The 23,672-nt window shown below is 45.5% G+C and overlaps 2 protein-coding genes across 2 annotated transcripts; both read left to right on the top strand.

The window, feature by feature from the left end:
* Window positions 1–2,972: 2,972 nt before the first annotated feature.
* LOC115088414 lies at window positions 2,973–4,439 on the top strand. Its single transcript, XM_029596657.1, has one exon. The coding sequence runs from the start codon at window positions 2,990–2,992 to the stop codon at window positions 4,421–4,423; it is 1,434 nt and encodes a 477-aa protein (XP_029452517.1). The 5' UTR covers window positions 2,973–2,989; the 3' UTR covers window positions 4,424–4,439.
* LOC115088413 lies at window positions 4,396–8,780 on the top strand. The gene has a single exon (XM_029596656.1). It carries the CDS (start codon window positions 4,523–4,525, stop codon window positions 8,009–8,011), a length of 3,489 nt encoding a protein of 1,162 aa, XP_029452516.1. The 5' UTR covers window positions 4,396–4,522; the 3' UTR covers window positions 8,012–8,780.
* Window positions 8,781–23,672: the final 14,892 nt, after the last annotated feature.

Below are 23,672 nucleotides of genomic sequence, written 5' to 3'. Positions count from 1 at the left end.
GGTACGAAGTAATAAGTGATAGCCCCCTTTGGCTAGTGCACACAGCAGTAAAGCTCCATATAAGCCTCAGAACATGAATAAACAGATCAACTATGAACAATCATCCCCAGATCCAAACCTGCCATTATAACCACCATTCATCAGTCCAAGAACTATGAGTGAGTATCTCCTTTAACAGTGAGTAAAGTTGAAAGGAGCCTCTCCTTCAGCCGTGATCTGTATTTTGTGATCTGCTCTCCTCTGGTTGGCGGTGAAGCCTCTTGCCGCCTTTCCCTGCTCTCTGCCACCGTGGAGCCGAGTCTCTTGGTGGGATGGGGTCCGCCATTTTAGAGAGTGAGAAGGAGACCGGTAGTTGGGCTTTGAGAAAAGCTGCTTTCGCCTCTTCAATGGAGATAATCCGATGTGTAGTTCCCTGATATTGGAAAGACAGGCCGAAGGGGTATGTCCAGCGATACCGAATGTCTCGTTCTCTCAAAGCAGCAGTCACCTCCCTCAGGTTCTATCTCTTTTTGAGCGTGATTGGCGCTAAGTCCTGGAATAAGGATATATGAAAGTTTTTCCAGGTGATGGTCTTCAGTTGCCGTGCCTCAGCCAGGATGCGTTCCTTTAGTGGATAGCTGGTGAAACAGTATTATATCGCTAGGCTTTTGATCTCTGCGAGGCCCCAAGGCTCTATGAGCACATTCAAAACTCACTTCTGGAATGGCCTCCACTCCATCCGAGGGTTCCCCCCCCCCCCCCCCTTGTTCAGGATAAAAATGCATATTTGAGTTGCAACCTGCTTCGCGTCTGCAAATTCAGGGGATTCCGGAACCCCCCGGATCCTTAAATTGTTCCTTCTGCCTCTGTTTTCTAGGTCCTCGATTTTTTCATGTAGCGCTTTTAAGTCAGCAGCTGCCGCTTCCTGTTGGGTCACCAGGGTATTAATCGCGTCCCCATGCCTGTCGATGTGATTTTCTGCATCATCCATGCGATTGCCCATTGCTGCCAAATCATCTTTTAGATCTGCCACGGACGCCATTATATCTGCTTTTATACTGCTTCAAATTGGCTCGTAGTTCATCGTCGGGCCTCCTCCCCTGTGAGTAGGGAGGCAGAAGGTGCCGATTCGGGGTCCGCTGGTTCGTGCAGGTTTTCCTCAGGCTCGCCTGTGTCTGCGGGCTCTGGGCGTCCGGTTTTCGGCCCAACAGCTGCGGGCCGAATTCAAAATTTTTTTTACTTTTAGGACCTCCAACTTAATATCGCCATGATATTAAGTCGGAGGGTGCACAGAAAAGCAGTTTTTACTGCTTTTCTGTGCACTTTCCCAGTGCCGGAAGAAATTAGTGCCTACCTTTGGGTCGGCGCTAATTTCTGAAAGTAAAATGTGCGGCTTGGCTGCACATTTTACTTTCTGTATCCCGCGCGCATACCTAATAGGGCCATCAACATGCATTTGCTATTAGGTGCCGCGGGTTGGATGCGCGTTTTTCTCCCCTTGAAGGAGTTCAATTTTATGGACTATCGCTGTACGAGAAGATCTGAAGAACTATGTCTAATCATGCTACAGTGAAACGCACAGCCATCTTGATTTACTAACATTTGCAACGCAAACGAACCCTAACACGTAATGACGTACTTACGCACTAACGTTTAGTGAACGTGACTCCATTTTGGATTCATATTTTGTATTGTATTAATACGAACGCCGTCGCAAATGTCTAACCCGTCAATTAAATGACGAAACAATAGTCTGATCATAAGCTACACCTACTAAAGACCACGCTAGCTATTGCTTGTTCAGCAGTTTGTAAAATGATTGTTCAGCAAAACCAGAACGCATGTGCAAAAGATAAGAATTGTAAAGTGCATAAAAGTTTGCTCCTAAGGGGGCGTGGCATGCAGTTGTACTAAGCCGTTGTCTTAGCTGCATCTTGCTAGCAATAAAAGTCTATCTTTGCGGATCAGTTGTCTGGACCTCCTTACTGATAAAAAAACAGACGGTTACATTTGGCGAGCTTCAGCCAGGAGGTGCCGGGGACGCTATTTTAGCCCCCCAGCTGGTCCGGTGGTTTGGTGGCGGAGCGATCCCCCAGACTTACTTGGTGAGTGGCCACCGCTGAGTTCAGCGATCAGGTTTCTGAGGGGACCGTTCCACAAGGAACTTCTTGAGACCTCTGGGCTGGTGATTCGAAAAGAAGGCTTTCTTCGCGATCGAGAGAACGTTTCAGGCAAGTATACTTTTATCTGCACGGGAATAAGAACCAGTGGGAACCTGAATTAGAAACCAGATACAGCTAAATTACCAGCCGATCCTGAAAAATGGATCGAGGGGGCGTTGATCAAACCCCACAGCGTGGTTAGTAGGGGCTCCCCCTCCGAAGACCTCGTTACTGAAAACCTGAATTGGAATTTCGGAAATTTTTGAATTTTGGGAATCAGAAAGAAATCTTGGGAATAGGTTTCTTGTTGTGTGAAAGAGAGTGAATGGCCTCGCAGTTCTAGACCGGGCGACCGCGTTCTAGTCGGGGCAAGTGTGACCCTTTTGTGTCTGGCAGATACGGACCCCTTACCTATCTGCTATCCCTTCCCCTCTTTGTCTGTGCCTCTATCCTAAATGGGTGGGGGAGGGTCTACCCCGTTAAAAGTTATGACTGAGCACTTTAGCGAAGTGTTTGACAAACATACCTGTACTAAACCTGGTATGATCCAACGCTGTGCCTATCGGTGGCCGAGCTTGTGCGTCAACTGGCCCCCGAAAGGAACTTTCGATTTTGTTACGGCCTCTAGAGTCCGAATAGTAGTCACAAAAGAAGATCAGCCAGGTTTTCCTGAAGATATCCCATATATTAATGCCTGGATCGAAGTTATTCTCAATCCCCCGTCCTGGGCACAAAAGTTAGTAGAGGGAGCTGCCCTCATCATGGTGGCGCAGATGCAGAAGGCGGGCCACCGGAAGTCACCAAACCGGAAAAGAAAGGAGAAGTCGGCCATATTGGACGCAGACGGCATGACGTCACCGGAGGCGGCCATATTGGTAGTCCAGAAGGACGAAGAAACTACAGAAAAAAAAATTAAACCACTGCCGGCAGCGGAGACCATATTAATTGATGAACCAGAAGTTCTAGCACCGCCGCCTTACATCCCACTTTACCCACCGCTACTTAATCTGCCACCGATTCCTTCTTATGAACAAGCTGAGCCCTTGCCTAGTACTTCACAGGAAACGAAAAGAGAGTTAGAATCGGTAAGGGCAGAGGACGAACCGGAACCTCCTGTCTCAGCCCACACTCGTCGGAGAACACAAGCGGCTGCCAGTCTCCAACTCCCAATCAGAGAAACTGCAACTGTCGTACCTGCGGTCCCAAGTGAGGAAAATGCTTTCCAAACTGCACAGACTATTAGACTATATACCTATGTCCCTTTTTCATCAAGCGATCTTTTTAACTGGAAACAGCTCGGCCCTTCCTACGCTGAAAAACCAGATCAAATGATTGATTTTTTAAACGGAATTTTCTCCTCACATAATCCCAACTGGGCTGACATCCGCCATCTGGCTTCTTTCCTGTTCACCACTGAGCAGCGGAGACAAATACAACAAAACATGGACGAAGCAGCCAGAAGTGGAGCCGGGTCAGACGGTGATCCTGATGCCGCCGCAAGGGAACTTGCTCCGACAACAGACCCTCACTGGGACTACCAAACTTCCAGTGGACGAGACCGCATCGCGGCTTATCAGAGAGCCTTCCTAGAAGCCTTAAGGAAGGGAAAAAGGAAAATTATGAACATGACTAAAATCCAGGATATAGTACAAAAAAAGGACGAAACTCCGGGAGACTTCCTTGAACGATTAATGGATGCGTATCGCAGATACAGCCCTTTTGATCCAGAAGATCAAAAGAACCACCCCATAATAGTCATGAGTTTCGTAGGACAGTCATGCCCCGATATACGCCGAAAAATCCAGAAAACAGAGGGATTTGAAGGAATGAACATCAGCCAGCTCAAAATTATGGCAGACAAAGTCTATGGAAATAGAGAGCTGGAAGATGAGAAAAAGGAGAAAAAAGAAAGTAGCAGAAGGATGAGAGAAAGTGTTAACTTGTTAGCGGCAGCAATGGAAGAAACTAATTTCGGAGAGCAAGCCAGGAAGTATCGAGGATACCCTGGGCAGAGAGGAAGAGGCAACCCGCCACAGAAGGCATGGCAGAGAGGAAGATCAGGAAGGGGCGGATCGTTCAGAGGAGGAAGAGCGCCTATAGGGGTCAATCAATGTGCATATTGTAAACAAGAAGGACATTGGAAGGCTGATTGCCCTGAGAAACCACGGGAGGACGAAGGAGGGAACGGTTCAAAACCCTCAAAATCTCAAGAAACTGAATGGCAAATGGCGTTGGACGAATTGTCAGATGAGTCTAGTGACGATATCGGGCGAAACTCATGACTAAACAAGGAAGCCCTGCCCTCCGATCCGTTGGTGGAAATAAAGGTTGGGTCTAAAACCTTCAAAGGATTACTAGATTCTGGAGCACAACGATCTGTCATGACTACTGCAATCGCTATTCCCACAGCACAAAGCATCTCCATTGTAGGGGCCTCCGGGAAACCACTGGCAGCCCCTATTCTTCAGAATCGACAGGTTCGAGTGGGAGGACAATTAGTATCCCACCGATTCCTCTATGTCCCTGGATGTCCAGTCCCACTAATTGGTAGAGATCTCCTTTGCAAATTAAGAGCCACTCTACAGTTTGAATCAAATGGTGAAATCAAAGCTTCCTTTGCAGACAACCCTGTTTCCCTTATTTGCCCTCTTCAGGAGGAATGGAGACTACATCTTCCCATAGTCGAACGAACCATCGAGCACCGATATGAGGAAGATACCCCTCTCAATGTAAAACGAAGGTACCTGATGGATAGCGTACCTTCAGTATGGTCTGAAAACAATCCAGGAGGACTGGCAACCGAGGCTGACCCAGTCTGGATAGAACTGAAAGAGAATGCACAAGTCATTAACCAAGCCCAATATCCTATTCCCTACGTGGCCAGGCAGGGAATACAAGTACATCTACAAAGACTATTTGACTTGGGTATCCTGCGACAAGTCCGGTCTGCCTGGAACACTCCCTTGCTACCAGTAAAGAAACCTGGTACTAATGACTATCGACCTGTACAAGACCTACGAAAGGTAAATAGCCAAGTGGCGGACTTGGTGGCCCTGGTACCCAACCCTTACTCCATTCTAGCTCAAGTCAACCCCACATCAACGTGGTACAGTGTAATTGATCTCAAAAATGCTTTCTTCTCCGTTCCGGTAGCAGAAGAATGTCAGAAGATCTTTGCCTTCACATGGGAAAATGCACACACTGGAATAAAACAACAGTACACCTGGACTCGGTTGCCTCAAGGATTCAAACATTCTCCCACGCTTTTCGGGGAACAGCTGGCAAAAGATTTGAAAATTTACCAGAAAAAATATGGGCCAGTAATACAATACGTTGATGACTTACTGTTGTTCAGAGACACATATCTTGACTGTGCGAAAGCTACCCTTCACCTGTTACAGACATTGTATTCAAAAGGGTACCGGGCAAGCAAAAAGAAAGCCCAAATCTGTGAATTAGAAGTAGAGTACTTGGGTTTCCGAATCCGTGAAGGCACTCGATGCCTTGGAATCTCTCGTACAAATTCGATAAGACATCAGCCTACACCAACCTGCAAAAAAGAACTGCGAGCATTTCTGGGAGCTACTGGATACTGCCGGCTTTGGATTGCTAACTATGCAGTTATTGCCCAGCCCCTATACGACAAGCTGCGGGGTAAAGAAGCAGAATCTCAACCCTTCCAGTGGGAAGGACATGAACTGGTACACTTACAGCAACTAAAAGAAGCCCTGATCTCACCCCCTGCCCTGGGGCTACCTGACGTAACTAAACCATTTCATCTGTTTGTAGATGAGAAAAAAGGAATGGCCATTGGGGTCCTAACTCAAATCTTCGGATCATGGGAAAGACCTGTTGCCTATCTGTCAAAAGGAATGGACAATGTTGCCAAAGGATGGCCGGGTTGTCTTCGAAGCATCGCGGCTGCATGCATACTAATTCCAGAAGCAGTCAAGTTGACATTTGGACAAACTTTGCAAGTAACAACTCCTCATACTATTCAGGGACTGCTCGAAACACATGGACCAAAGTGGATGACCAACTCACGTCTTGTAAAGTACCAAGCCTTACTATGTGAAACTCCTGAAATTCAAATACAAGACAGTAAAAACTTAAACCCAGCCACTCTAATGCCAGCACCTGAACCAGTAAGCCATGATTGTGAAGAAGTCATGGCTACAGTACACTCCAGTCGACCTGACTTAAGAGATCAGCCTTGGCAAGGCGCATGGACCTTATTTACAGATGGAAGTAGTCAGGTAAAGGATGGAGTACGAGTGGCTGGCTATGCAGTAGTAACTGAAGATGATATCATTGAAGCTGGACCCTTGCCTTCAGGAACGTCTGCACAAAAAGCTGAATTAATTGCCCTTACTCGAGCTCTTCAGTTGGCAGAAGGGAAAACTGTAAATATTTATACAGACTCTAAATATGCCTTCTTAACCATCCAAGTACACGGAGCATTGTACAAGGAACGAGGGTTTCTCAATGCCGAAGGAAAACAATTGGCAAATGCGCCAGAAATCCATGAACTGTTAAAGTCCGTATGGCTACCACACAAAGTGGCCGTAATGCATTGCAAAGCACACACTGGAAAATCTGATCCTATCGCAAGGGGAAACCAGAAAGCTGATTCTGCCGCCAAAGCAGGAGCCCAAGATCCTTATCAAACAAAAATGACCATATGTCCCCTCTTGCAGTTTCCAACTGAAGTACCCACCTACTCAGCCGAAGAAAACGACTGGGCAAAAGCTGAAAATTTCCATCAACAGAATGGGTGGTGGATCATATCAGACGGACGGATATGGATACCTGATACTATTGCGTGGACAATAGTAAGAGAAGCACACTGTCATACACACCTGGGACGTGATTCATTGGCAAAACTACTGGCAAAAACATACTATATAAACCGAATCACACAATTGACTAAACATGCAATTAATCAATGTGTTACGTGTGCAAGAAATAATCCTCGTAATGGACCTGGTCCTGCACCGGGACACGTTCTAAGGGGAACTATACCATTTCAAGTCTGTCAAATTGATTTCACCCACATGACCCCTGCACAAGGTTACAAAGCCATGTTGGTAGCAGTATGCACCTACACCGGATGGATTGAAGCTGTGCCTACGCGAACAGAAACTGCAAAGGAAGTCGTTTCCCTCTTATTGAACCAAATCTTACCACGATATGGATTACCAAGGCAGATCAACTCAGACAACGGCCCAGCTTTTACAAGCGAGGCAACTCAACACCTCACCAAAATATTGGGCCTCAAATGGCATCTCCATTGCACATGGAGACCTCAAAGTAGCGGGACTGTTGAACGAGCTAACAGAACTTTAAAAAGTCAATTAGCTAAGCTATGTCAAGAAACAAGAACCAAATGGCCCAAAATGCTACCATTGGCATTGCTTAACATCAGATGCACTCCACGACAATCAGGACTAACCCCTTATGAAATGATGTACGCAAGACCGCCACCGTTGCCCTCTTTCCCCGAATCCTTACAAGTCCAAGGGGAAATGTCACTCAGCAACCAAATGAAAGGACTCTACAATACTGTGGAAGCAATTCGCAAATATACCTGTGAGACAGAGCCATTAATCTTAATCAATCCTATCCATAAATTCCAGGTGGACGACTCTGTGTGGATCAAGGAATGGGACGAATCAGACTTCCTTAAACCTCGATGGAAGGGACCATTCACTGTGCTGTTAACCACACCCACCGCTCTCAAAGTATCCGGTTGTCCCACCTGGATCCACTGGACACGAGTCAAACCAGCCACCGAAACTTGGCAGGTCTCCAAGACCGGTGACAGCACCCTGCGCTTTACTAGAAATACAGCAAAGGTCAACCTACTATAGAAACTAATGCAGTCACAGAAATACTAATAATCTGTTTGTTTCTTTCTTTTCTCGCAGGCATCAAAAGCATATGATCTCAATGCTCTGGAAGTGGGTTATCAGTACCATCCTGGTAACCGCTCTAACTATCATATGCCCTTCTAGCAGCGATTGGAAATGGTTCATCAGCATCATCTATATCATCATTTCTGCTCAACTATGGCTCATCTTTGCCATAATCCGAGAATCCTATGGCTACTAATGATCCTAATAGCTATAGTACCAACATCAGTTCAATCTTCGCTCAGCCAAAACTGTACAGAATGCATCAAGCAAGTCCGCACTACAACTGAAGACGGGTACCAGTTGGTATTCACAATCATTCATCAATCTCAGCCACCACCATTATGTATAAAAAAGCCTGCTTGTGCCTTAAACACCACTCAAGGACAACAGTCTTTCCATCGATGTATCCTTAACGGCAAGCTCATCTGTCATTCGCCTACCACACCCAAGTACTACAATATAACACTCACCACCGGATTGCCAAAAGCTTATACTTCTGACATCGTACCAGCTGGAAAAGGAATTCTATACTACATCAATTCAACAAAGGTCCTAATTGGGGGACCACCCATTGTCTCCATTGACTTTAATGCCTGTGATGCCATCGACAAACATCCAAGTGCAGTACATTGTGGTTCTCCAGCATGGAAGAGAGCCTACACTTTCAATCACAAATATCTCTGCCCTTATGACCGTTCCAGTAATCCCTCCCGGTGGCTACCGTGTGCCGGGGATAAAGAACTTTCCGGATGGAAGCTGGTCTGTGACTATACTGGAGGAGGATATTCAGGATGCCCTGGAATGGGTCGACTAAGTAAGGGAGCGGGAAACCTCATTACTCTAGAATGGCCAGTTCGGTCTGAGGGATCCCCATGGCAAGATACTTGGGGTTTTGGAATTGATGGCACAGGAGGAGATCCCATGACATACCTTACCATCACTCAGCGACGAGAAAAGCCGCTCCCTATCATTCATCAAACCACTGTGGTGGGCTATCAGTCCTTCTTCGATGAAATTTCTCAAATCAATGAGGAGTTGAAAAAGCATGCTATCTCCAACCAAGCAAAAAATATGTTCATCAATTTAGCTGAGAACATAGCTTTATCTCTGAAAATACAAAATTGCTTTGTCTGTGGTGGCACCAATATTGGAGAACAATGGCCATGGGAGGCCAGGGAGATTTTTCAAGCTGATTTGAACACTATGAACACATCCACCACGTATAATCGAAATCACAATCCTTATGAATGGGCTCTACAGACGGATGTCATCGGAAGACAATGTTTGTCACGGCACTTCTCCAAGTCGTACAAAGTGCCCGTCGGCAACTCACCATGCACAGGAGTTCTCACAGTTGCCAGCGACACTCAATCATGGTGGCAAACAGAAAACCAGACCATACCCACACCATTCTGGACTGAGCCTACCTTAAACGCTACATGGAAAGAAGCTGGCCAATTAACCACGTCGTTCATAGCCCCAGACGGCTATTACTTCGTATGTGGACGACGTGCTTATGAACAACTACCTCCTCAATGGTACGGTACCTGCTTCCTAGCTACTATCCGCCCTAGCTTCTTCTTGCTACCAGTCACAGCAGGAGAAACGCTAGGGGTGCCTGTCTATAGTCCAATGAAGCCAAGTAGGCGACGAAGACATAAGGTCTCTATCGGAGACTGGTCCGATCAAGAATGGCCACCCGAACGGATTATCGAATATTATGGTCCAGAACATGGGCAGAGGATGGTTCTTTTGGATACAGAACACCTGTATACATGAACAACCGTATCATCAGACTTCAAGCTGTTCTCGAGTTCCTCACTAATGATTCCGCTCTAGCCCTTAACATTCTTGCCAAACAGAATACCAAATTAATTACTGCCGTATACCAGAATCGATTAGCCCTGGATTACCTCCTTGCTCAGGAAGGTGGTGTATGTGGGAAATTTAACCTTTCCAATTGTTGTTTGCAGATCGATGATAAGAGTAAAGGCATCGAAGAAATCACAGACCGTATGGTGCGGTTGGCTCATGTTCCGGTACAATCCTGGTCCGGAGCCTTGGATTGGACAGCTTCATTACCTTCCTGGCTTACATCGATTCCTGGGTTCAGAGAACTTTTATTCCCTTTATTATTTTTCTTACTATCCTGTGCACTCCTCCCTATGTGTTTCCCTCTTTTCCTCAGGAGCCTTTCGTCTATGATGGAGAAGATCGCTGATCGACGAGCAGCAGCCCAAATTATGATGCTGAACCAGTACGCTTCAATTTCTTCATTACCTTTCAGTGATTCTTCGGACTCAGAAGATGAATCTTCAGTTTACTATGACACTAATTTTTAATTTAACACATACGGCCACCTTGTTTGCTCAGGTGCAGTCCGGCTACAAAGGGGGGTGGAGCCAATAGGGCCCATCCGTCTCAAACCGGTGAAGACACCATCGACCTGGCTAACAATTTAGGGCCCTACTCAGTATTATGGTACTAATTATTTTCTTGTCATTTCAGTTACTTCACATATGAAGGTGATACTTACGCCTTCTTACCGAAGTTGAAGTATCAAAGGGGGGAATGAAGGAGTTCAATTTTATGGACTATCGCTGTACGAGAAGATCTGAAGAACTATGTCTAATCATGCTACAGTGAAACGCACAGCCATCTTGATTTACTAACATTTGCAACGCAAACGAACCCTAACACGTAATGACGTACTTACGCACTAACGTTTAGTGAACGTGACTCCATTTTGGATTCATATTTTGTATTGTATTAATACGAACGCCGTCGCAAATGTCTAACCCGTCAATTAAATGACAAAACAATAGTCTGATCATAAGCTACACCTACTAAAGACCACGCTAGCTATTGCTTGTTCAGCAGTTTGTAAAATGATTGTTCAGCAAAACCAGAACGCATGTGCAAAAGATAAGAATTGTAAAGTGCATAAAAGTTTGCTCCTAAGGGGGCGTGGCATGCAGTTGTACTAAGCCGTTGTCTTAGCTGCATCTTGCTAGCAATAAAAGTCTATCTTTGCGGATCAGTTGTCTGGACCTCCTTACTGATAAAAAAACAGACGGTTACACCCTTACTGAATAAGGGGTAAGGGAAAACGCGCATCCCCTTACCTGTGTATAACCCGCATAGGACACACAGCGCCCGCTTTTAGCGCAACTTTTTTGCATCGGTCCCTGTGTTGGAAGAGAGAACTACCCATTGAATCCAAGCTGATTTATATAGCATCACCCTAATTTCATGTTAAACATTCCCCGCATGAAGCCTATAAATTAGGCGAAACAAACACTTTTGTTGGGACTCTATTAATACACTAAAATCACGGCTTGGAATGCATTTAAACCAGGGATTTAATGTAAAGATTGGAAGAACTGTTGATTTAAATATATAGAATACATAAGATGTAATTAATTAGATAAGTATGATTATTTATTAAAAAAAGGTTCTTAAAAGAAGCCAAAAATTGTTCTTAGCATTTAAGTATGCATTTACATGGGCCGAGACCTATCGGTTTGGGGGGGGGGGGGGGGGCGGGTAGGACGCACTGAACCACTTCTGGGACAAGATTGTGGAGGCGCATCCAAAAAGCACGGTCACCCGCGTGCTAAACGCTGCGCTCAGCCGAGCGCGCTTTATGGCATCCGCCCGACGCTCGGAGGAGGTTGGCGTCCTCGCGCATGCGTGCCGGGAGCAGGCGCTCTCTGTTGTCTGTGGCCCAAGGCTCGCTGTATCGGAGGAGACGGAAGCGCCGGGTCAGGTGACTGGAAGGGGGGCGTGGCCAGAAGTCAGGCGCCGGCTCTCGGCGGTGACGGAGGTAGGCGCACGCACGCACCGCGAGCCCTGTGAGAGGCGGCGGCGGCGGGGGGGATCCGCCGGCACTTCACGTAGAACCGCAGCCAGGTAAAAGCTAGGGTGGGGGAAGGGAGGCGTCCGCTTTGTGTGGAGCCCCCGACGATCTGCAGACGGAGCCGTGCGTACGGTTCGGTGAGGGGGAAGATGATTTTTTTTCTCCCCCCCCCCCCTTCTTTCTTTGGGGTGGGGGCCGCGGTGCAAGCCCGGGCTCGTGGGATGAAAGCGCGGCGCGCGCGCGCGTTGTCTTTATTGTGCAGGAACGGTTTGTGTGTTCGGTGTACGATGCTCCAAACCTTGCAGGGTCGGGGCTCGGCCAGAGCTGCAGCCGGGGGGGGGGGCAGACGCCGGGTTGTGGAAGGGGCTCGGGCTTCTGTCTGCTCGTCCGTCCGTCCGTGCGTGCACTTGTAGCGCGGGAGCCGGGAAGGAGCGGGCGGCAGGGGGCGCTGGGAGGATGCGACGGGCTGCGGCCCCCCTTATTGCACCTGCTCCTTTGCATGTTGTGCTTCCGTGGCTCCCTGCCAGCTCGGAAGATCCGAGGGGCCGGTGTCCGGCCGGTTACCCGCGTTACCGCATTCAGATTCATGTCTGGGAACGAGTCCTAGTTCGTCCGAGGCTTTGATGGTCTCGTTTTTATACTGATTGTCGGAAAATTAGTCACATCGGATACCGAGCAGCTGAGCCATCATGGTCTCTCTCTCCATGCTGAGTCTGCCCAGCGAAGCACCTTCAGAGGTCCATATGCAGCAAGCCTGTGAGTGGACAAATTATCCGGCTAAATTTAGCGGATAGCATGTCCTGTATGTTCAGTGGGATAAACGTCCGGCTATATGTAGCTGGATAAATTGCCACGTCAGTGGATTTCTTTAAAAAGATAACCGGTCAAGTAGTACTGTTTATTTAAAAAAAAAAAACAAAAAAAAATCCACCCAAAGTTAGTTGTGGGTTGTGTATAAATTCTGGCCCTTACTCTCCCGAGCTGTGACTACCATGCTGGGAGGCATTTTCCTACCCCTTTCTTGGTGCTTCCGGTGTTGCTGTCAGAATAACACTGGAAACTGGTAAGAAAATTCCTCATTCCTGACACGGATTTTACAGATCTGGAGGGGGAGGGAGTGCCTGGCTTCAGAAAGGTTGCAGTGGGAAGAAGGGGGCAGGAGACAGCCAGATTAAAAAGAAAATTACTGGGGAAGGATGTTAACCAGATAACTTAAGCCTGTCCTGGAATGCCCTAGAATGCCTTTTATTAATTCAGTTAGGTTTTAGTCAGGAAAGTACCATTTAGTTGGATAACTTGTGTGCTATCTGGCTAAATGGCTTTGAATATTGATTTTTCAGTATCTTGTTTTTGTATTTCAGAGTAGGTTGTGTATCCTACAGTCAAAATACTCCATGTATTAAAAAATAAACCTTTACTTTAGTGGTGGCTATTAATCAATTTTACTTAGGGAATAGCCACTGCTATTAATTGCATCAGTAGCATGGGTTCTTCTTAGTGTTTGAGTAATTGCCAAGTTCTTGTGGCCTGGATTGGCCACTGTTGGAAACAGGATGCTGGGCTTGATGGACCCTTGGTCTGACCCAGCATGGCAATTTCTAATTTATACTTTATTAAATTTTTACTTTTCAATAAGATTTACAGAGCTTAATTCAATATATTCCAAATAAACCAACAAGATTACTATATTAGCATCTGTATACTTAAGAAAGAAAATAAATCACCAGAAATTACAGATACTGGCTGAAAAGAAACAAAGAGCAGACATTCAATACACTAAATACGCTTCAAGAAAAAGTGTCTAAGCCATATTTTATATACTCTCTTATCCCTTAATATCCAATGGCAATTTCTAATGTTCTTAATCTGTCCTTGGATCAGTATATGCCAAGTTATCTCGTGTATGTTCATTGTGGATATCCTGAAAACCTGACTGGCTGTGGGGTCCCCAGGACAGGTTTGGGAAGCCCTGTTTTAGGGCTGTCTAATGTGGAACAGCAGATTTGTGAGATAGCAGGAAGGGCACCTATGAGGCCCCACAAACCAATGTATAGTATTTGTTTTGTTGGTCCAATAATGATTGAAACCTGTATCAATTAAAACATTTAGTTGTAAATCAGTTAATTTTGAAATTCTTTAAACTGCTTCTTGGCATGGTTTGGAGCAAGCCCCTCTATTACACATTGCCGCCTCGCATGACATGGTATCTGATGCAGTATATGCATGTATAGTATCATTTTTGTGATGATGTAGTCAGTATGGCTCAGGCTAGTTTAGTGAACGTGATGTCATTTGTGACTTTATTGCTAAGCTGGCTGTTCCAGGGGCGCAAGTAAATTGTATGTGGGGGGAGTGGGAAGCATAACGAATTTCACAAGTAAAGACATAACAGTAAGATTTTGTAATTGATGCAAGGAGTAGTCCTGGGGGAATTCAGCATTGTGCAGTTGCACAGATTTTTTTCCCGTCGATGAGCAGGTTGAATTAGCCATGTTGTCTGGACGTCTTCCGGGGACTCTGGGCAGAGCTTCTCTCAGAGAATAAGAGCTGTGACACTGTGCACCTGTTCCCACGCGCTTGTTTATCCTCTTTTTTTTTTTCTGTGCAGTTCGTCAGACACGCGGAACCACTTCTCTCGTCTCAATTTTTTTTCTCATTCCTTCACCTAGAGTGAAACCCCAACAGCACTTTTAATTGCTACCATGGCTCCCAGGTTACCGAGCTTCAAGTACTGCCAATGTGGGAAAGTTATTTCCATAACAGATGGACATAACTATTGCTATATATGCTTGGGCCCTGATCATAATCAGTCAACCTGTAAGGACTATGGCAGGATGTCACCCAGAGCAGGTAGTGGGCTCAAAAAAGTTGCCAGATTAAGAGACGAGGATGGCACATCCATGGGTTTGTGTGCCCCAACATCAGAGCATCTCTCGTTGCATTCATCTCCGGAGCCTAAAACTCACCGTGCTGCGCAGGAAAAGCAAGTGTCCTCTTTGGGCCTGCAGTCATCCAGTGGTCAGAAGAAGCAGAGCAAGGTGGGACATGTTCCCAGAGTGATCGAGCTGCCCACGTCTCTTAAGAAACAGCAGGCATCAGGGGTAAGTCATTAAATGTGAAAAGATGCGTCATCCGCTGTTAGACATCAATCATCAGCGATCGCGTTTGTCGAAGCCAGCCAAGTCGAAGCACAATGCAAGGAAGATGGGTTGCATCAGACGCAAACCACGCAGAAACTGCACGATGTGCACAACACATCTGGTCAATCGACATCAACACCACGCACTGTGATGCAGGTGCCTCATAAAAGGAGTGAGATGTCCATGATGCAAGGGCACGCTTCACATGCTTTACAACATCCATGCACGATGCATCCTAAACACATACCAGCCCCAGTGCAATTGCAGGCTGTTCATAAGTACAGGTCTTCCCAAAAAAGTTCATGGGGATCAGGGGCACAAGGGCGTGACCGTCAAGTAGTTTTCCTGCCCGAAGAACTTCTGAATTCTGAGACTTCAGACGTAGAATAGATGTCGTCATTCCTGGATGACCAACATTCTGTGGGTTCCTCAAAATCATCTCAGAAAGTTTACTGTATGTCCTCAGTGTCAAGAAGGAAGATGTGCTCCCCTCATTTGCAGGAACCCCTCAAAAAGAAACACAAGGGGACACACAGGGACCAGAACCCATCTGAGCATCTTAGGGGTCCTAATTCTGCCATTCTTCTGGTAGCCGTACCACCAAAGAGGAAAAAGGCTATGACTTATATTCCTCAGGGTATGCAGTTACCCTCTCATGCAGTATCACAGATAGTGGCCGTTCTGCAAACATTTTTAAAATCTTTGGACAGTAACAGACATGCCCATCCACCGCCTAGTCCTTCCATATGGGATATCTTCCCACGGCAAACTCCCCCCGTCCCCAATCCAGGGTGATGACAGTCTGCAAGATGAAGTGGAAGAACCAGCCCCACAATTCTCTCCACAGCCAGATATGGAACCATGTGACTCTCCACCAACTTCTTTGAGATCTTCAACGGAATCCAGTCAGACCTCCTGGAAGACCCACTTGAACCTTCTGTGTCCCCAGAAGAGCTAATCTATTTAAAGTTTATTGAAAAGATTTATTTATTTTATTTAGAACTTTTTATATACTGACAACCGTTTGCACATCGTATCGGTTTACAAGTAACTCAACTTTCCGGCAATGCCTTTACAGGGAACAATAACTATGTATACAAGAACTTGCAACTAATATAGAAATGGGGTAACTATTTACAGGTACGATGGTAATTTACAGCAGCAATTTACAGTTTCCCAGGTACGGTGGCATATAAACAATAAACAGAGTATAGAGCTGGAAAGACAATAGGAAGTGATGGGAAGTATGAGGGAAAACAAAAGGGTGGAGAAGTGGGTTTCAGAGAGGGGTGTTAACAGGAAGGGGAGAGTAGGGTGGGGTAGGCAGCAAAACGAAGAGTTTGCATTGTGGGGAAATAGCCATTCTCAAGATTGACACCAAGAAAGTGCCAGATCCTAGTTTAGAGGTGTTAGGAATATTGAAAGGTCTTTAATGTTCCCTCCGAGCCCACAGCCTTGCCCTATCACTCAGTTCTCCATGCTGTAATGGATAAAACCTGGGAGTACCCCTTCTCGGGGCCATCAACATCTCGAAAAATTGACCTCAAATCCCGCATGAGGAAGTTGTCACTTTATGCAGTGCAGCTTCCCTACGTGTTGGTAGTCGTTGAATCAGTGATGAAAAAGTAAAAAGAAAATCACAGCTACATTCTAATACTCCTCCAGGTAAAGATAACAGATACCTGGACAAATTCGGATGCAAAACCTTCCATGCGGCAATACTTAATGCAAAAATTCAACACCACCAGTTTTACATCACATAGTATTTGTACAAGTGTTTGCAATCCCTCAAACTGCACAAGAGACCACACTCTACCTCAGTCATTTACAGATTTAGAGGAAGGCTTATGCCACTCCTTCTTTGGATGATTTAGGAGGCCTTTGAAACCTCATCCCGGACATCAGCTATTTCCATGGCGGCCCGAAGAATAGTCTAGCTACGGGCCAGTGTGATACGTTAAGATCTGCTATGTAAAGGAGACAATTGTTTGGAGACAAATTTGGCGAGACTGTCTCAACTTAAGGAGCAAAATGTAGTGGTTTTGTCCCTTGCTTCTCCATCAGAACAGCAGTCTTCATCAAGGAGATATTGCTCTGGCTATAAGAGACCTTACTACATTAGTGGCATTCCTATAGGCTGTATACATCCTATCGGCCACCTGCATATCAACTTCCCAGGCAACAGTCCCAGCAATAGCAAACACAGTCCAGGAGTCTTTCCAGAGGTCACCATCAACAAAACAGCAAGGCACCAATCAAAAACCACAATAGAGCTTTTGAGCAGGGCTCAGCCATAGCTACCATTGACAGTGGTGGTGGTGGTGGGGGGGTGGATTATCCCTTTTCTGCCATTCTTGGGAAGCGATGACATCAGATTGTTGGGTTTTAAGTGTAATTCGCGAGGGTTACAGGCTAAAATAAAAAAAGAGCCCAACCTTCCACACAGTTCCCCCAGCGTGAGGTAAGGTACAGATTCAACTTTTGCAACAGTAGGTATACTTGTTGCTTTACCAACAAGCAATCCAAATACTACCTCTGTGCCAATGCAACAAGGGATTTTACTCCCAAGATTTCCTCATTCCGAAGAGAGCTGGAGATCGCCGCCCAATTCTGGATTGATGTTCCTTCAACAAAGGAATCCAGAAATAGAAGTTCAAAATGACATCTCTCAAATCCATTCTGCCATTCCTTCAACCCACCGATTGGATGTGCTCACTGGATCTCAAGGATGCTTGCTCCCATATCCCAATGTACCACGCTTCATGGTGCTACCTGTGTTTCCAGGTCAATGTGCAGCGCTAACAATACAAGGTTCTCCCTTTTGAACCCCGAGAGTTTTCACAGAGTGTCTAGCAGTAGCTGTGGCCCTCTTGAGAAGAAAGGGAATTCAAATATTTCCTTATCTGGACAACTAACTTCTAGTATCCCCCAAGCGGCAACTCTTCACAAGTACTAATTAGACAAGGTAAGTTGTTTGGAGGGCCTGGGCTTTATAATTTACGCGAAGCCCAACCTTCAGCCCACTCAGGTTATCCAATTCATAGAAGAAAGATAGGCCTTGCATAGGGTTGTATCTTTCTTCAGAGAGCAATGATGGAGTTGCATTAACAGTATCAAGGCTTATTTGTTGAGGGTAGCAACTGCCACACCAGCAAGTTACCCCCAGTTACCCCCATGCATTCTTTTTTTTATTTCCAACCTCTAGCCTTCAGGGATCCACATGCACTCTTACCTATAGTTGACAGCATGGAGATTGAAAGAAGATATTGAATTACCTGTATTTGTCAACAGGGATCCCTGACATCCTAGTATCGGCTAGGAAACCATCCACAAGAAGGAACTGTGTGTTGAAATGGCAGCGTTATTTGATCTGGTGTAACACGAGCAACGTAGACCCTTTCTCCTGTTCACTAGATACTTTGCTGGACTAATTGCATACCCTCTGTCAGACAGGATTGGCAGCATCATGCATCAGAGTTCATTTGAGTGCAGTAGCTGCTTATCACCTTCCAACCAATGGTCTTCCTATTTCAAATCCTCCTCTGGTTTCACGATTCATGAAGGGGATTTTACAATTAAAACCACCAATGGCCAAATCGCTTGTTTCCTGGGACATAAACACAGTACTTAGAAGCTCTTAGGCTTCCATCCTTTGAGCCAATGGATAATGTCCATATGAAATATATAACTTGGAAGGTGGTCTTTCTAGTGGCAGTGACTTCAGCAAGGCAGATTAGTGAGTTTCAGGCTTTGGTTCACTATCCCCCATTCTTACAGTTTTTCCATGACAGTCACTTTACGAACACATCTGTCTTTCCTACCAAAGGTTGCTTCACCTTTCCATTTGAATTAAACAATCATATTACCAACCTTTTTCTGAAACCACATAAAAATGAGAGGGAGTGACTCCTTCACACTTTAGACTGTAAGAGGGCTTAGGCCCATTACAAGAGAAGAACTCATGCAGCTAACCGAGCTTCACAACTCTTTGTGCCCTTCAGTCTGAATGCGCCAGGTCTGCCGGTAGCAAAGAGTACTTTGGCTATTTGGATAACTTGGTGCATTCAATTCTGTTACTCAAAACGCTCAACCGAACTGACCACCTCTGTCAAAGTACATCAAGTGAGAGACATGGTGGCTTTAATTGCACATCGCCACAAAGTGCCGGTACTGGATATTTGGAAAGCAGCCACATGGTCATTTCTACATACTTTCACGTCAGACTACTGTCTTGACCAGCAAATAACTTCAGACACTGTATTTGGATCGGCGGTGTTGCACTGTGTGTCTAGAGCTCGAGACTGTCCACGGATTTTGCAGGTTGAGCACACAATGAACACTTAATTCTCCAAAGGTGTCTGCATCCCCCCTGCCTCAACATAGCGTCAGTGTGCATAAATGAACTCTAAGCTGGGGACTCCCAGTCAGCAATGTTAATTCAGTCTGCTTATTGACAGGGGGGGGGGGGGAAGCAAGTTTGCTTAACCGTAAACTGACCCTACAGAGGACCTCTCAGAGGGATTGACCTTTGGATAGGTCTCAGTCCTTTTGTCCCAGGCAGTCCAGACGGGGCTCGGGTAGTGTAGCTCCCTGAGCCTCTCAATGATAGTGCGCTGACCTACTCCTGGGAACAGGAGATAAGGGGTTGCCTCTCTCCTGGATGGATGTGCAGGCCCAGAAGGACACAACCTTTGCACGTGTGGTGTTGATCAGACCATGTGCAGCCTCCTGCCCTGTTCGGGAGTAGCTTTGGTACTGGTTCTAGATCCCACTGGGATCTAGATCCACCTGTTCGTGTGCTAAGAGGAGAAATTACTACTTACCTGATAATTTCCTTTTCTTTAATAAGGACAGGTGGACCCACCTGCCCACCTTTGGCTGCTGGATGGTTGTACTTTAGTCCTCCTGCCATCTTGTCTGGTCTGCCAAAATTTATTTATTTATTTTAGTTGAGTTTTCTATACCGTCATTTGGTAGAGCCATCATAACGGTTTACAAAAATATACATTTTTCTTAGCAGTTGTGCAACAATAAAAAAACAATTTGAACAATATCAGAAATAAGCATATCAAGTCCAGAGAGCATTATTAGGTTGGAAGAGGAGGGTATGCAGTTCACGGTGAAGAGAATGTATTAAGAGGTTTATAACTGAGAGTTCAGTTGAGAGTTGGAATGATCAGACAAATGGCAACTACATGGCCTAATTAGCTTCCCAGGAACCAAGACACTTCTCTATAGCAGGACCAGCGTTATGGAATTCCATTCCACCGGATCTTCGTCAAGAACTGTGCCTTCCAACTTTCAGAAAAAGACTTAAGACGTGGTTGTTTAAACAAGCCTTCCCAGCACCCAAATGACTCTTCTATACAACGACAACCATAGTCAGTTATTCTTAGAACACTGTAAATAATTGCTCTTTCTGTTATCTCCTTTAGACTATCTTTCCTCTCCCAAGTTTGGAACAGCCTTGTTTTATTGTAACTTCAGATTCTCTGTTCACTTGTTATAGATTTCCAGTGTTTTCTCTTTTGTACACCCCCTGTTTAATGTAAACCAGCATGATGGGATTTTTATCTCAAATGCCGGTATAGAAAAACACTAAATAAATAAAAGCTTATTCCTTCCATCTTGTGTCTCTGTAATATGTGCATCTGCTACTAAATGGTGAGTATCGTATGGCAATCTTACAGACATAGTGACAAACATGGAACTTACGCAAACAAACAATCCAGAGCTTGGAGTCTTCTGAGGGACTAAGATACATAGTAACATAGTAATGATGGCTGAAAAGGACCAGATGGCCCATCCAGTCTGCCCAGCAAGCTTCTTATGGTAGTATCTGTCGCTCCGTGCAGTTACTCCCAAGTCTATTGATAAGAGTAGTAATGTTTACAATCAATCAAAACCAAGCAACTGTCAAACCCATAAATTACTGCTTAGCAACAATTTTACTGGGTGAGGAGCCTTCTTGATAATTCAGACAATGCCACTTAATGTTCTTTGCTGTAGAAGCCATCCTGTGCTTTTTCACTTATGTCAGGGACCATGTTGGTTGTTTGTATCCAGCCCCCTCCCGCCCCCCACCCCCGGCACTACCATAAACTCGGAGGAGCCATGTTGCAGATGTGTCAAAAGCATCAAGGCTATTGATTGAGGGTAGTAATACCCAGCCCTTCTGTTAAGAATAGTAACTGCCTGTACAGGTTACCCCCCCCCCACCCATGCACTCTTCATTTCCATCCTCTAGCCTTTAGGGATCCACATTGTTTATCTCATGTCCCTATGAATTTGACTGTTTTTTCTTCTTCACCACTTCTTCCGGAAGGCCATTCCAAGTATCCACCACCCTTTCCATGAAGTATTTCCTGATGTTCTGAGTCATACCCCCTGGAGTTTAATTTTGTGACTTCCCCCTAGTTCTACTGTTTCCTTTCAGACGGAAAAAGTTCAAAGTTTGTGCATCATTAAAACCTTTCAGGATTCTGAAGATCTGAATCATATCTCCCCTGCATCTTCTGTCAACCAGGGTATACATATTCAGATCCTTCAGTCTCTCATACCCTACACCATTTTGGTTGTCGTCCTCTGGACGGCCTCCATCCAATCTCTATCCTTTCTGAGATGTGGTCTCCAGAACTGAACACACTAAGGGCCTATACAAGGTCATTATCACCTCCTTTTCCCTGCTGGTTATTTCTCTCTCCCTCTCTCTCCAGCCCAGCATTCTTCTGTCTTTAGCTATCACCTTGTCACATTGCTTCGCCATCTTCAGATCGCCAGGTACTATTACCCCAAGGTCTCTCTCTTGGTCTGTGCACATCACAGTTTCACTCCCCATTGTATAACACTCTTTTGGATTACCACACCCCAGTTGCATGACTCTGCACCTCTTGGCATTGAATCCCAGCTGCCAAATATTTGACCGCTCTTCAAGCTTTCTTAGATCGCTTTTCATTCTTTCTACTCATTCAGGTGTGTCCACTTTGTTGCAGATCTTAGTATCATTTGCAAATAGACAAACTTTATCTTCTATACCTTCTGCAGTTTCACTCACAGATATTGGACAAAACTTATCCCTGTGGCACTCAACACGGTTCTCTCTTCAGAATAGTTTCCATTTATTATTATACGCTGTCTCCTATCAGTCAACCAGTTTGTAATCTACACCACCACTTGACTGTGGTATGGATCAGCGATTCTCAACAGTGGGTCGCCAAGCACCGGCAGGCGTGTTACGTGCTACCCTCAGCTGGTTGGGTCAAAGACTGAAGCCGCTGGCCGCTACTGGAGCTGCTAGCTGGGGCAGGAGACTGGAGCCAATCAGCTGGTGGCCGGTGTGGATATGTGTGTGTGTGTGTGTGTGTCTGAGATTGGGAGGGTGCTTCTGTTTGTGGGTGAGAGAGGGGGAGGGAGCATGTGTGATTGAGAGACAGAAACTGGTCCTGAGGGTGTGATGGGTGGGTGTGTGTGAGAGAGAGAGAGACTGGTGGTCCCTAAGGAAGAGGACAGTGAGGAGAGCTTCAGCAGCTATTGCTGCTTCTGGTGTGGCCTCAAGGAAAAGGAGTAGGAGAACTGCTGGAGAGGATAAATGTGACTTTTTAAGTTAATTTTTCTTGATTGACTGCCATTTTAATTGTGGGGTATTGTGATGTATGTTTTGAAATATTTAAGATGTTCTGTTCATCTGCTGTTTTGAAACTTTCATATAGTTTTACAGTTAATTTTGTATGGGGATCTATAGTAGCTTGGCTTTTTCTGTTTTCCTAATTGGAGATGTATTGGTGTTTAGTGCCTGGTTTAATGTCAGTAGTGTTGCCTTTTTTTTTTTTTGTCAATTATAATTTATTAACCATGGAACATAGAATACAACACCATTAAGGCGCAACCGTTAACATAAGTTACACACATGGTTTGGTATATTACATGTCGAGAAGTACACTGCTAGACATACAAGGAATCATCTTCAAATAAAATACAATGGCCATGAGCTTTATCCAACAACGGAGCAACCTAGAAAGAGATCAAACTGTACATTCAGGGAGAGCAAGATCATGGTAACTAAACCTTCTCATTGGAAAGTGGACAACCGCTATTTCGCCAATTCAAATAAGGTTGCCATATATTCAAAAATTTAGATTGGCTACGGTGTTTTTGTGCTGTTAATTGATACAGGACTTGCATAGTGTCCAGCTTTTTAAGGAGCACCGGTAAAGTTGGAGCATCACTCTGTTTCCACTGTGCCGCTATTACACATCGGGCCGCAATCAGAATTTGATGAATCAACAACCAAGTATACTGGCTATCTGTAACCGGAACACTGAGTAACGCCTGTGCAGGCGATAAAGTGTAAGGCTGCCCAAAAGGTTGTATAAACAGATTGGACACCACCTCCCAGAAGTGCTGAAGCTTAGGGCATTCCCACCACATGTGGAGAAACGTTCCTGCCTCCCCGCAACCTCTCCAGCAGTCTGCCGACGACCGGAGTTTGGCTTTAGGTACTTCACATTGCTGCGGATAAGATAACTACTTTCGCACTAGTAAGTGTTCCTCCATATCTCTATGCCATCATCTTAATTTTAGTGGGATCATTTATGCACTTATTCTCTTGTACTCATCT

Source organism: Rhinatrema bivittatum, chromosome 3 (genome assembly GCF_901001135.1).
Source record: "Rhinatrema bivittatum chromosome 3, aRhiBiv1.1, whole genome shotgun sequence".
Classification (NCBI taxonomy): Eukaryota; Metazoa; Chordata; class Amphibia; order Gymnophiona; family Rhinatrematidae; genus Rhinatrema; species Rhinatrema bivittatum.
The sequence above is the reverse complement of the archived record's forward strand: the minus strand, read 5'-3'. Positions and strand labels throughout refer to the sequence as shown.

Bases quoted from the DNA above. Each gene is read 5' to 3' on its own strand.
- LOC115088414 (XM_029596657.1), top strand. From the start codon at position 2,990: ATGACGTCACCGGAGGCGGCCATATTGGTAGTCCAGAAGGACGAAGAA.
- LOC115088413 (XM_029596656.1), top strand. From the start codon at position 4,523: ATGACTACTGCAATCGCTATTCCCACAGCACAAAGCATCTCCATTGTA.